The sequence below is a fragment of the Ochotona curzoniae genome, unplaced genomic scaffold (genome assembly GCF_017591425.1).
Source record: "Ochotona curzoniae isolate NIBS_2020 unplaced genomic scaffold, NIBS_Ocur_1.0 scaffold_1852, whole genome shotgun sequence".
In the NCBI taxonomy this organism is placed as follows: domain Eukaryota; kingdom Metazoa; phylum Chordata; class Mammalia; order Lagomorpha; family Ochotonidae; genus Ochotona; species Ochotona curzoniae.
Window position 1 is genome coordinate 34,961,127 of NW_024467087.1, and position 13,671 is coordinate 34,974,797.

General features: G+C 40.7%; 1 protein-coding gene across 2 annotated transcripts; it reads left to right on the forward strand.

Annotated features, from left to right (window-relative positions):
• Positions 1 to 1,840: 1,840 nt before the first annotated feature.
• Positions 1,841 to 11,682, forward strand: RAB9B (RAB9B, member RAS oncogene family). 2 transcript variants are annotated; one of them, XM_040999495.1, is made up of 3 exons: positions 1,841 to 2,011; positions 7,817 to 7,887; positions 8,985 to 11,682. In XM_040999495.1, the coding sequence occupies exon 3, from the start codon at positions 9,027 to 9,029 to the stop codon at positions 9,630 to 9,632; it is 606 nt and encodes a 201-aa protein (XP_040855429.1). In that variant the 5' UTR covers positions 1,841 to 2,011; positions 7,817 to 7,887; positions 8,985 to 9,026; the 3' UTR covers positions 9,633 to 11,682. The 2 variants fall into 2 exon arrangements, with proteins under 2 accessions (XP_040855429.1, XP_040855430.1); XM_040999496.1 differs by lacking the exon at positions 1,841 to 2,011 and having other exon boundaries at positions 7,467 to 7,887.
• Positions 11,683 to 13,671: the final 1,989 nt, after the last annotated feature.

Here is a 13,671-nt window from a genome sequence, read left to right on the forward strand (position 1 = left end):
ACAGCAAATGGAATCTCTCTCTCTCGCTCTCAAATAAAGAAGGAAATCTTTCAAAAGAAGATTTACAGTTAGGACGTTAAACACCCTTTGAAAGTAGATCTGGAAGATTCTCATAGATAATGAAGTTGTCAGAACAACTAAAACAGTCTAGATTATTACTTCTAAAAATGCAAGACTTTAATGCAAAGGACTGTTATTTAGGAAAGTTCACAAAACCAAATATGACAACATCAACATGTTATTTTTCTCATTTATTTTGAAAATCTATGTTATCAGATTTTAATGTATTATTATATGCATACATATATAACATTTGTGTCTATAAAATATATATACATAAAGTATAATATATATTCTCAATAATACATGTATATCATCTAAATCTATTGTGGCCTACACTCAAAAGGGTTATTGTTTTACAGAACAGAATGTACAAATGTCTTCGAAGACTGTGTGTACCTCTTCTCCCTCAGGAAAGTATTTTATGGTGTTTGGGAAGCAGAGATGGCTGCCATAGAAGCTAAAGGGATTTAGTTAAATGCATTTCTTTTACTTGAAAATAGCGATTGTTGCTGATACAGCATTTATTCACCTGCCACAAATATCTCACACTCTCTGAGGATGTTCTATAGACCATTCATTGTGCTAGGCTCCGGGTACATTATCATGAATCTAAGCAGTCACAGTCCTTGACCTCAGAATGCAGTATTGTTTTGTTAGGGGAGACAGCTGCCAATCAAGTGATTATACATTTGAAATACCATCACAGACGAGTTAAGGAGAAGTCTAGCAAGCTACAGGAGAATACAACAAGGTGCTGATTTTGAGGTTCCACAGACTGGGCTAAGGTTATCCTAAGAAGTGACATTGAAGCAGGGGACTGCAGGAGATGGTTAAGCAGTTACCTTTTGGAAAATTACAAGGGGAGTGGCCTAGATGGAAGAACAGGTGTTAAGGCCCCTAGGATGCACAGGGAGAGAAGTGGTATAGTGGTATAGCACCAGTACAGAGTTTCAGAGAATGGTGACACTTCCCAGATGAATCTGCCTGAAAGAGGTAGAGTGCAGGCTAAATGAGCTCAGGAGTTTTGTCTTCCTTTCATTCCAGGAAGAGAACACACACACAAGATATGCTTGAAGGTACCACAAGGCCTCAGGAAACAAAAAGGCACTAGTTGGGCAGCTAGGCAGAACTGGAGCATTTGTTACAAGCAACACAATCGTTCCCTGCCACAATTTCAGGAACGGCGGGGAGCGCTGTCTGTGTGGTCCTTTACAACTGTGACTGGTAAGGGATAAAAGGCCTTGTGTCTTCTATGCCTGAGCTATAGATGCAGACTTTTCTATCTGGATTGCAGACTTTCATGAACAGTAGCGAGCTAGAGGGTCTAATTCAACATCATGATCATGTATTTTTCTGGGCTATTTTCAAAATAATCAGGTGCACCAAGGAGTAAGAGCGATTTGCTTGATCAAACAAACGCATCTGCAGCTGGGGTAAACGAAACAGATGAAAAAGTAATTGCTGGACACAGGGCTAAGGCTGACCCTTATTTAGGCTCCAGGCTGCAGAGAAACTATGTGGGAGAGCAATATTGGACGGTCCATTGTCACTGTACTTACTAATCAGCTAGGGTAGGGGAAGGAAAGAGAGAGGCAGGGCTGGACGGTGAACAGGAAAGAAAATCAAGCAAGCCGGGACTGCTCTGCCCAAGCAATGGCAGGAGGCGGCCACAACGGGTCCCCAGCGCCAAGAAAGGGGCACAAGGAGGCGGTGCGGGCCCCGCCCCCTCCCCTGGCGGGCGCGGGCGCGAGACGCTGCGCGGCGGCAGCGGCGGGCGCGAGCGGCAGCTGTCAGGCCACCGAGGTCCAAGCAGCACTTGCTGCCCCATTGAGGACTAGGCGGCAGCCAGAAGCGGTGACGGTGTCGCTGAGGAGCCTGACTCCAGGCACGCAGCCCCGACCTGCCCGGCACCCCGCGGCCCTCTTCTGTCTCCTTCCCATTGTGTTGAGTAAGGTACCATCAACGTGTGGGCAGGAAGAGGGGCTAGGAGCTGGCGCACCCGGGAGGCCAGGAAATGGGAGGCCTGGGGGAAGAGGGAAAGAGAGGGCTAGATGATTCCTGGGACCACTCGCTCCTCAGGAAAGGCCTAGGCGCTGCCGGGGTCGGAGGTGGGGGTACGTGACGGTGGAGGGGGGCGTTGCTGAGTAATCCCAAGCGGCTGCTAAAGCCAGGCAGAGAGGCGCAGGGCTCTGTTGGGAGCGGGTGTGGCTCAATGCGCATGCGCCACAGCTGACTTGTTCTAAGAGCCGGGGGTGAGGTGAGAGAGGACCTGGTTATAAGGTAGTTGGGACTCTGCGTGACGCTTCACTTCCTGGGTTCCTCGCCCCGCCCCCCGCCAGGCTACCGGTACCTCCTTTTAGCAGGTTCATAGAGTTGCTAGCATTCCTGACCTTCAGTAAAAACTGCTTTTCCCTTCGTTCGCTTAATGCCATCGAAACCTCACCTACCTATTTGTCTCCAGGCTGTCTACTCAGGAAGAAGCGGCCCAGAGACAGAGCCAAATTGGTGACTTCTGTGTTCTGGGTTGCAGAGCTCCAGAGCTTGCGTTGTAAGGAATGAAAGATTAGAAGTTAAATTCCACATTGGACACTTGCAGTTGAAAATAGAGTTCTAAACGTGGGAATAGCATTTCAGTGGCAGTTGGACAAATTAGGTGGATGTCACTGATCATTTATGAGCTCTGCAAAGCGAATTCAGTGCATATGAGGGTTTCCCCACTACGGAATACCCACCATCACCCCTGCTACCACCACCACTAAGCGCCAGGTTGTATTGAAAGCTGCCCACAACATTTAAGTTAGAGGGTCTCAAAGATCCAATCATTTCTTATTTGTGTTCATTTTTTTACATTGATTAAAGAAAGATATGCCCAACTCTCCAATCCAGTATTTCCAACTACTATGCTAAGAGTCGACAGTGCGTGCAATACTGCAACTGCTGTGTCACCCCAGGAGGGGCTTTGCTCACAGCTCCAGCGGTGGTTCTCCCCACCTCAGATTTCCGTCAGGGCCAGTCTTACCAGCTGCCCAGCTCCCCTGATCTCTTCCCTCATTCAGCCCTGCACTGTAATTCCTTTCAGGACTTGCTCTCAAACAATCTGCACTACTGATTTGGAGCATCTTTCCATCCCATGGCAACCGAACTAACATTGCCAGTTTGCTTCTCTGCCTTTCTTCTGTGATAGCACTAAATGTACTATTTTCAAAGGCTCAACCTCTTTCTTGTCTTTGTACTGACTCCTCCACCCACCTCCACACCTACTCCCAAATATCCACAACTAAATACAATAGTTTTCATAAGCTTGTGTGGGTGCAGACACAGCAGATTCAAAAGGTTTCAAGTATGCCGAAGAATAAAGATCTGGGAAATATTGGTTACATAGCTCTCCAATTCACGTTATTGCCCAAGACTGAGGGCATGGATTGTTGGGGGGTAGTGAAAAAACAATCCCTGAAAGTACGTGTTAATCTGTTTGGAATTTGTAAGAAAGAAGAGTTCTATCTTTTGGATATTTAAATCAGTGAAAGCTAGAACATTTTCTGAATGAAGTCAAAATCAAAATAAATATTTTCATTCAAACCCTAGCCACATAGGGGATCCAAAAGGGATATTTAAGGAATTTGGGCCTTTCTATTAAACACATTCAGAGTTATCAGATAACTTTTTCCTGCCTACTGCAACCTTCTTTTAAAATTTGGAACATAATTGTGGATATTTGGGGGGAGGAAAAACTGTTGCATTTACTTTTCTATTGTGCTAGCTCTTGTTCATTTAAGTGTGTCCACAAGGATATCACCCTATTTTCAAACAATGGTGAATGATAGTACAGATGCCTGCACTCTCTAAGAATATAAAGCAGACATAATTGTTCTACTCTTATTTTTGGTAGGAATTAAAGATGTACATATTTGGTCTTAAAATGTGAGGGGAAAAAGAGGGAAACGGGAGACTTTCTACTGACTTTCAACAGGTAGAATTCCTGTTAAACCCCATCTGGCAAATAATCCAGATAAGTTCATATTATCTATGCTTTAGTTACCTAATGAACATTTTACCAAGTATGGATCTATTGTGTTTTGGCATCAGTTCTGAGGCATTAATTGTGGGAACCTACCTAATCAGTTAATTCCTAAAGCAAAGGTTTTTTGATGATCTCTATGGAGGATTCTGGTCTGTATGCTTGAAGAGGTTTCAGTGACATCTGCAGTTCATCCAGGAATTTAAAATCAGTTGTGAAGGAAGGATAGCACTTTAAAAAAAAACAGTGTTCTTTTTTTTCTTTCTCTTTCCCTCTCTCTTCCTTCCTTTCTTTCTTTCTTTCACAAGGTACTGCAGTTTTTTTTTTAAGATTTATTTTTTATTATTTTTTTTTTTATTGGAAAGGCAGATATACAGAGAGGAGAGACAGAGAGGAAGATCTTCCGTCCGATGATTCACTCCCCAAGTGAGCGCAATGGCCGATGCTATGCCGATCCAAAGCCAGGAGCCTCTTTTGGGTCTCCCACGCGGGTGCAGGGTCCCAAAGCTTTGGGCCGTCCTCGACTGCTTTCCCGGGCCACAGGCAGGGAGCTGGAAGGGAGCTGGAAGGGAAGCGGGGCTGCCGGGATTAGAACCGGCGCCCATATGGGATCCCGGGCGTGCTAGGCGAGGCCCTTAACCACTTGCGCCACCGTGCCGGGCCCGGTACTGCAGTTTTATGATAAGATTTTAACTGTAAATCAGGAGAGCTGAAGCTTATATGTGATTTCTAAACTTCTTGAGGGAAAGATCTTGCCTTAAACATTTATGCGATTCTGAAGAGCATCTACACCTGATGTGTGTTCAAGTGATGAAGCTTTGCAAAGTAGATTGAGGGGAAACCAGAGGCAGGGGGTAAAGAACCAGGAAGTTTTCAAAATAGATTGGCTGTGAGGAGATGTGGGCCAAAATGAGAATGGTGGGAGAAAACGAGGACAAAACCAAAACAGCTCCAAAAAACATCACCACGATTTAGTGATTATGGCAAGGAGACAAATCTAAAGTATATTAATTTCTACTTCTAGCAAATAAATGGAGGCTCAGAGGAGAGTGCAAAGTCACTTTAGTGGGGATCTATCACACAACAGGTAATCAAATATTTTCTCAAAACTCAATAGCAGAATTGGTCCAGAAGACCTTTAAGGTCCCTCCAATGTTGAGACTGTGTGCCATATTGCAGATGTTCAAGAATATGGAGAAACAAGACATTGTCAGATATGGAAGAACAGGAAAAGGAAAAATGTATTATTTTCGCATTGGAAGATACTTTCAGAGGAGGCTCAACACCATGTCCACAGGTTCCCACAACAAAATGAAAGGAGCTATAGGAGCAGAAGATACAAAAACTTTCCCAAAAAAATATTCAAGAAATACTTACAAATCTTTGCCAACCTCATAATTTATTCAACCCCCTGCACATCCTGTGAGTTAAGTAGGGTAGATATTATCAGCTCTATTTATATAGAGGAAGATATTGAAACAGAAAAAGAGTAAATGACCTGCCTACACTCATGAAATAGATGAATGTTGTAGCAGTTATGGCAACCATGGTGTCCTCTTTGCTGCCAGTCTAGTGCTCTTGATATGGAACTATGTTGCTTTTTTCTTCCTTCCCCCTTGCATAGAGCCTATGTACCCAGAAGTTGTATGCATACATGACCAAATAGGTAATGCACAAACAACTGCAGCATTATCTTAAATGGTTATTAATAATTCATCATTATTCCTGGAGCTGAGCATTTGGTTTCTATATTCACTCACAGTGCTTGACCCATCTATTGAGCCCGGAAAGTAGTATTAGTAAGTCATTTAATGATGTGAACACCTGTTTGCTAGGAACTTAAGGAAGCTCACTTGGCATGGACATTTAATATGAGGCATCAATGTTGTATTCAAGTTGTACTTCCTTCTGTTACTTTTTGAAATGAGAATTCAAAAGTTCTAACCTGTAAAATTATCCTACAGACCAGTTTAAATAATAAAGAAATAGGCTAATGCTATTTCCTCTTAAAGAAATATTTGTTTCTTGAGCTGGTTCCAAAAATAGCAGTTTGAGAGCAGGAAAAGAAAAAGGAGAAAAATTAGGAATTGTAAGAAACTGGATAATTCTGTGCACTAGACATAGGTCAAGAAGAATAAAACATATCAACTTATAAGATGGTATTTAAATTCATAATCAGTGATTTGGATATTTCTTGAATCCCTAGGATTTACTTTACTCATATTGGAAAAAGATGGCATGAAATTCTTAAGCAGCAGAAAATGTTCAAAGACTTCATTATTCCTCATAAAAAGTAACATTCAACAGACCTAGAAACTTTTTAGATCAGTACTGTTTTAATATTTATTTACTTTTATTAGAAAGTCAGAGTTACGGGGCCGGCACGGTGGCGCAAGTGGTTAAAGGTCCTCGCCTTGCACGCCCGGGATCCCATATGGACGCCGGTTCTAATCCCGGCAGCCCCGCTTCCCTTCCAGCTCCCTGCCTGTGGCCTGGGAAAGCAGTGCAGGACGGCCCAAAGCTTTGGGAACCTGCACCCGCGTGGGAGACCCAAAAGAGGCTCCTGGCTTCGGATCGGCATAGTATCGGCCCGTTGCGCTCACTTGGGGAGTGAATCATCGGACGGAAGATCTTCCTCTCTGTCTCTTCTCTGTGTATATCCGCCTTTCCAATTAAAAAATAATAAAAATAAATCTTTAATAAAAAAAAAAGAAAGTCAGAGTTATGGAGAAGAGACAGAGAAAGAGATCTTCCATCCATTGGTTTATTTTTCAAATGACTTCAACTGCCAGAGCTTAGCCAATCTGAAGCCAGGAGCTTCCTACAGGTCTCCCATATGGGTGCAGGATCCATGAGCTTGGGCTCTCCTCTGTTGCCTTCCCAGGAGCTGAAAGCGAATTTGCATTAGCTAGAATTCAGTTTGAATCAGCATCCATAGGAGATGCTAGCACACAGGCTTAGGCACCGGTCCCTAGACCAGTAATATTTACCAAAAAAAAAAAAAAGTTTATTTTTATTAGAAAGGCAGATTTACAGAAAGAACAAGAGTCGGAGAGAAAGATCTTTTTATCTCCCAGCCACCGGTTCACTTCCCAGATGACCTCAATGGCCAGAGCTGAGCCATTCTACCAGGAATATCTACCAGGTCTCCGAATTAGGTGCAGGATCTAGAGGCTGTGAGCCAACCTCCGCTGCTTTCCCATTTGTATTGTAAAAAAGAAGCAGCCTACAAGCATGATTTTTTCTTCTCTGGTCACATGGAATCAATTTCAAAGACAATTTTAGGAGCAGATTGCTATGTGTACTAATAACTTTTCTGGAGATGGATGCATTGATAGGTAAAGGGAAGCACTTTCATTTCTTAGGATTTCAATATATCTATTATTCCTCTACACCTTCCCTTTTTGAATATCTTCTATTATAAAAATCATATACTTTATTTTATTTATTTTTACTTGTAGTGAAGCTTTAATAGAGAGGCAATATAAAACCAAGAAAAATCCTATAGAACACTGTCAAATTAAGAAAAGTTAAAGTCCCTGCAATAAAATTATTTTGTTCATGTTAAACATTCATAGCTTTTTAAATTCTAGTGTATTTGTGAAAAGCATCATTGGCAAGTAACTTGAGACTACTTCATTTTTTCCCTGACATGAATGCATTTTCATATATAGCCTTAAACTTGGTTTCATTATAGATTCTAAAAAATAATGTTTGCTATTCTGTTTTTTAGAGCCTTGAAAAGAAAGAATAAAACAACAGGAAAAAAAAGAAAAGGATTAAAACTGTGACAAAAATACAACTAGGTAAATATTTCACGGGTGCACATAACAGATTCTAGATATAAATTTGATCTCTTAGAAAATAAATATTTAGAAAAACATAGGTAATACACATGCATTCCAGAATAATTTTAGGGACTACTGAGGTTTTATTTAAGTACATTTCCAATGTGTGCGCTTCCTGAAGCTCTTCGGTGTGTGTTCCTTCGATTAGAGTTGGGCTTTTAATCCCTTTGGAGTTCTTGCATAAAAATTACCTGGTTAATATATTCATGAATCAGTTCCTAAGATGGACCTTGTGTGAAAATACCTAACAGATTACAGTAAAGGTAGCTGGTCAGTAAACATCTGATCTTTTTATTTTCAGATGCGTGTGTAAGCATGCTACAGAGGTAAAAACAAGAGTACTGTGTAATTCCTAGCACTTCAGATCGTATAGCATATTGCTTTTGTTAGAACCTAACTAAAAACACTAGTAAGCTAGTTAAGATTTTCTTTCTTAATGACAGCTGTTATTGTTAAGAGTCAACTGACATACAGTGACAGTAAATCCCGCACTAAAGAGATTATCCCTTTTAGTGAATACTTGAAAAAAGAAAGAAAACTTGCTCTTTTATTGTCTTCCAAATTCCGGGGCCGGCCCACTCTAACTCAGGTGCAGATCTCTACCAGTACAATCAAGTATCCAGCTTTACAGACTTTATTGTCCTCAAGAATTCTGGGATCTACTGGGAACAGAGTTCAAACTCCAAATCAGCTTCACAGTACTTGCATCTTATTTAGAACTGGTCAAACAGGAAGCTAACATAGTCACATACCTCAGTGGCATTCAGCTTCTGTGCTCTGTCCCATAGAATAGGGTCAGAAAAGCATGAAACCTCAGGACCATCTGCCAGTCCATTTATCCATGGCATTCAGCCACACGCATGAAACGTCAGTAAAACAAGACCTATTTTCTCCCCTGTGCAAAAAGAATTTTGTTCCTTCAACTGTACTATATCAATGAATGAACATGATTCCATTGATGTTAAGTGAAAAGGCCTCAGTACTCAGAGAAATTTGCTACAGAATTGGTTTCAGCTTCAGGTTTAACTGGTTTCCCTGCTATCTTTTCTTTTCAGGTTCTCTGGGTTAGGAACTCCTCTCTGACTGGTGCTGTAACAATGAGTGGGAAATCCCTGCTCTTAAAGGTCATCCTCTTGGGTGATGGTGGAGTTGGGAAAAGCTCACTTATGAACCGTTATGTAACCAATAAATTTGACTCCCAGGCTTTTCACACCATAGGGGTAGAGTTCTTAAATCGAGATCTAGAGGTAGATGGACGCTTTGTAACCCTCCAGATTTGGGACACTGCGGGGCAGGAACGTTTCAAGAGCCTCAGGACACCATTCTACAGGGGAGCAGACTGCTGCCTCTTGACCTTCAGCGTGGATGACCGGCAGAGCTTCGAGAACCTCGGAAACTGGCAGAAAGAATTCATCTACTATGCAGACGTGAAGGACCCTGAGCATTTCCCCTTTGTAGTTCTGGGTAACAAGGTAGACAAAGAGGATAGGCAAGTGACTACTGAGGAGGCACAAGCCTGGTGCATGGAGAATGGGGATTACCCTTATCTAGAAACAAGTGCCAAAGATGATACGAATGTGACAGTGGCCTTTGAAGAAGCTGTCAGGCAGGTGTTGGCTGTCGAGGAACAGCTGGAGCATTGCATGTTGGGTCACACCATTGACTTGAACAGTGGCTCCAAAGCAGGATCTTCATGCTGTTAAAAGTAGGGAGCCTTTTCGAAGCATGCCCCAAATTGGTCAATCAGCAGTGCAAGAATAACTGGGGCCCTTTTAGGGTGCACACACACACACACACACACACACACACAAGGGTAAGACAGAAGGTTCTGATTGCAAAACAGAGCCTTTCCAGTTGAAGTTGTGGAGTGATTTCTTTTAAATGCTTTATCGAGCCAATTGTATTTTGCTTAATGTCTGCTGTTTCTCCTTCTTGTGTGTCTCAGGACATTTTGGAACGTTTCTGCGCTGACAGATCTGAACATTTTTTTGATATCACAGTTTAAACCTAGACACAGCTGCATAAAGGAGTTAAAGAGCTACAGCTACCCCTTAAAGCAATCCATTAATCAATTAATAAATATCACCATCAGACTCTTGCCAAACAGTTTCTGACATTTCTGCCAAAGGGAAAAATAGAAGATCCTGAGCTATTACTATAAATAGTGATGCAAAGATTTCTCAGATCTGATTTATAAAGAAGTTATATAATGGGTAAGAATGTAAAAGCAAGTGATGTGCCCTTGTTTAACTACTTATCAATGGTTTGCTCCCATCTGAGCCTGGTTTTAAAAAGTTACTATCTCAACTAAGAGATATTCTGATGACACTGGAAATTGATTTATTCCTTGTTTTTGAAGTCATAGGATACTGGTGAGTGGATTGTGCTTAAATATGCCAACCCCCTTTTCCAAATACACATTTGGTCTGCTTTTACTTAAGAAGTCTATTTCTGCTGCATAGAAATGTTGCTTCTCTGACCTCTTATCAATTTAGCAGTGCTGCTTCAGTATATGGCTTTGGGCACAGCGTTTCTGCTCACAATTTAGAGGATCCTTTGGACTCATGGAGAACGTTTCTCACAAGACTGGAGGACTGTGGGCTTTTCTTACAAGGTTCCTTAACTCAATTATTTTTCATAGAAGAAGGAATTGATGTCTGGATTTTGTGTTATATATTCAGCTGGCCAAACAAGGACATTGAAAGTGTCAAAATGGCAACTTTGAACCCTGTGTTACACAAATCTTTCATATTTAGAGTTGTCCAGCAGTGGAATGGATTGCCTTAATAGTGAGCTCCCTTCCCGTGAGACTATTCAGTGAATGACCATCTGTTATAAATACCATAGAAAGAATGTGTATACTGGCTACATGTTTATTATAAGAACCCTTTCATCCCTGGGTTCTATGAATCTATCAACTATGTGAATGCCACATTGTGAGTAGATTTTCTGAAGATAGCAGCTAAGACTATGGAGCGGGACTGTAAAAATTCTCAAAACATTCTGTGATCTGCCTTTAACAGCAGCCACGTAGCTCTTCCTTTTGCTTTTGCCCCGTGGCAGAAAAAAATTCTAAATCTCTGAGTAACCTTTGTAACATGATGTAAGCATCCTGAAGACACCACCTTAAAATACAAAAATGGTTGGACAATTTTTGATGATGATGATTTCCATGTGTATACTATGCCATGAACATACAGTCTAGTTCTTGTTGGTTGATCTGTTTGTCCTGCATAGCTTTTAATCTGTATTTTAAAACATTGGTGATAAAACAAATAATGATCCAAGATAGTGAATGATGGAACTACCCCCAGAAAAAGATCTAGGCCAGGGAGGGGTGGGAGCTTTCACAGGAATACAGCCTAGAACTCTCCATTGTAGCCACATGTGGAATCAGCCTTACGTGTGGGACCTTCTGTGCTTTAAGAGCTCTGGGACCTTTTGGCCACATAGAGAAGAGGAGGACAATATTTCAACCTAGTCATTTTTAATATTTTCAATTAAAAGAGTCCTTCCCCATTGTCCAACTAATTGATGCTAGAATTGATACCCCACAGCTCTTAAGTATCGGTTCCTATCCTGCCTATGCCTATAGCCAGCCACAATGGTTTCCAAGTTCTATGATCATTTTGCTACTATCACGTTAGGATGAAAATCTGTACGCCAGAACTGTTAAATGCTAATTATTTTTAAGCGCATGAGACCTGGGGCCTTCTCTTTCTACTTGCACTCTGCTTATAATGGTTTCTATCTGTAGATCTCAGGCCTTCATAAAGACTTCCATAAGCTCACAAAAGTACTCATCCCTTAGAGTGGCATGCTGTGATTTGAGTAAACCATAAGTGTGGGTATCTGATTCATCAGGCATCCTGTCCATCTGACACAATTATTCATTTTATTGGCAAATGAACTGAAGCCCCTTTCCTCTTAGCCATACCAATTGTTTCCTGCCAGATTGCTACACAATAGCTTAAGGAAAGCACTTAACATTAAGTGACAACACAGTGATGTGCTGACATGTAGTTTGAATAACCTTAACAAAACACCAAAGGCTGAAATTTGTGAGTACCAGGAACTGTGCATATAGGTTTAGAAATTGATTATGTGTCCTAGAATGTGCAGTGCAATATTCTCAATAGTTGGGTTTTTTAATGAATCCTAGATTTTTTGGAATACTATATTTCTAATTGGAACCATACTGCTTTTCGATGGTCATTAAAACGTCCTACCGAATATTTAGTTTATTGTCATGTATAGGCTAACTTCCAGGGGGCCTCAGATTCCATATGTCTTTCAGCAGATTGATGAATTTCAGGTTAATTTGTGCCTGCCTCAGCCATCACTATGTTATCCTGAGGTACTCCACAATCTTCCTGTTGCAGGTGCTGCTAAAAATCTCAAAATAGTGTATCAGATATTTTCTTTCAACTGTAAAAATTTATCTGTGTCAAATTGAATAAAAAGTGCATTTTGAATAACCAGCATACAATGTTTGTGTTTTCTTCCTCCTTTTCTTTTTGAGCAATTGGTAGGTGTGACAGACAGTACTTAAATGACTCAGTGTCTCAGGCGGGTGTGGCCTCTGGACCATTTTTTTCAGGTGGTGCTCCAAGCAAACACTGCACAATGATTGGACAGACACTGCTGTACTAATTGGAAAGCAAACCCAAAAGATTAGAGTGATAAGGTTCCTTTTATTGTACAGCTCTTTCTAATGGATGTGGGGTTTGGGAACTGAAAATTGAATCATAACTTCAAAATTTAAAAGACATGTTAAAACACCATAAATAATTAAAAGTATGTACAAATTTCCTTGATTTTCCTGGCTAATGGACTGTCCAGACCTTAAGAAAACATAGGCAAAATAAATCAGAAAACAAGAAATAATTTTATCACTCTCTTTACAGATTCATTAGTATTGAATAGTTTGTGCATATATCCTCCAAAAGTTATGGAAAATGCACATTGAATTTCATTTTCTTCACTAATAGAGACCTATATTTAGCCCAATTTCTACACTTTTGAAGGACCCTTGCTCATAATGGCCACTTTAAAATGATGGACTCAAATCTGTTCCCAGCACTTAATATCATTAGATTGGTTCCACCTGCCAGAGATACAGCCTGCTACCATCTGTCGACTTGTGCTTCTTGAAACTTTAGACAGTTTAAACCATGGGGAAGAACAGGCATTCTTTGCCACATTTATCATTTTCACCTCTAAGAATTATTATTTAGGAAAATTTTATCAAGCGCGCTCCAAATATAACATCTCAAGTCTTTTTTGCTTAATTTGTAACAAATACATAGAAAACATAGATTCACAAGAATTTGCTCATTCAGAACCAATATTTTAAAAGATGAAAAATATCTTTCTGTCTTTGCTGCTTTTCTACCTGGCTTGTCACCCAGTAGGAAATCTTCTCCTGATATCTTAAAACATAATATAGTCACTTTTTTTTTTTCAGAAATAGTTTGGCTGTCTCCTTCCAGAAAACAAAAAATATGAAATACATGATTCTTTTTGATATTATAATTTAATTTTTAGAAAACACTAGGAAACCGAGGGATTGATTTGCATAATCTCAACGTAGGATTTGTGGTGAGCTTCTCTACTTTCATTTGAATTACCCAGAGTAGTTTCTGCCCAGAGTAGTTTCTGTGGCAGTTTTACTTCTTTTTTTTTAGCCTCAGTGATTCAGATCATTGTTCCACACTCCTCCCCTCCTTGCTGTTGACATGT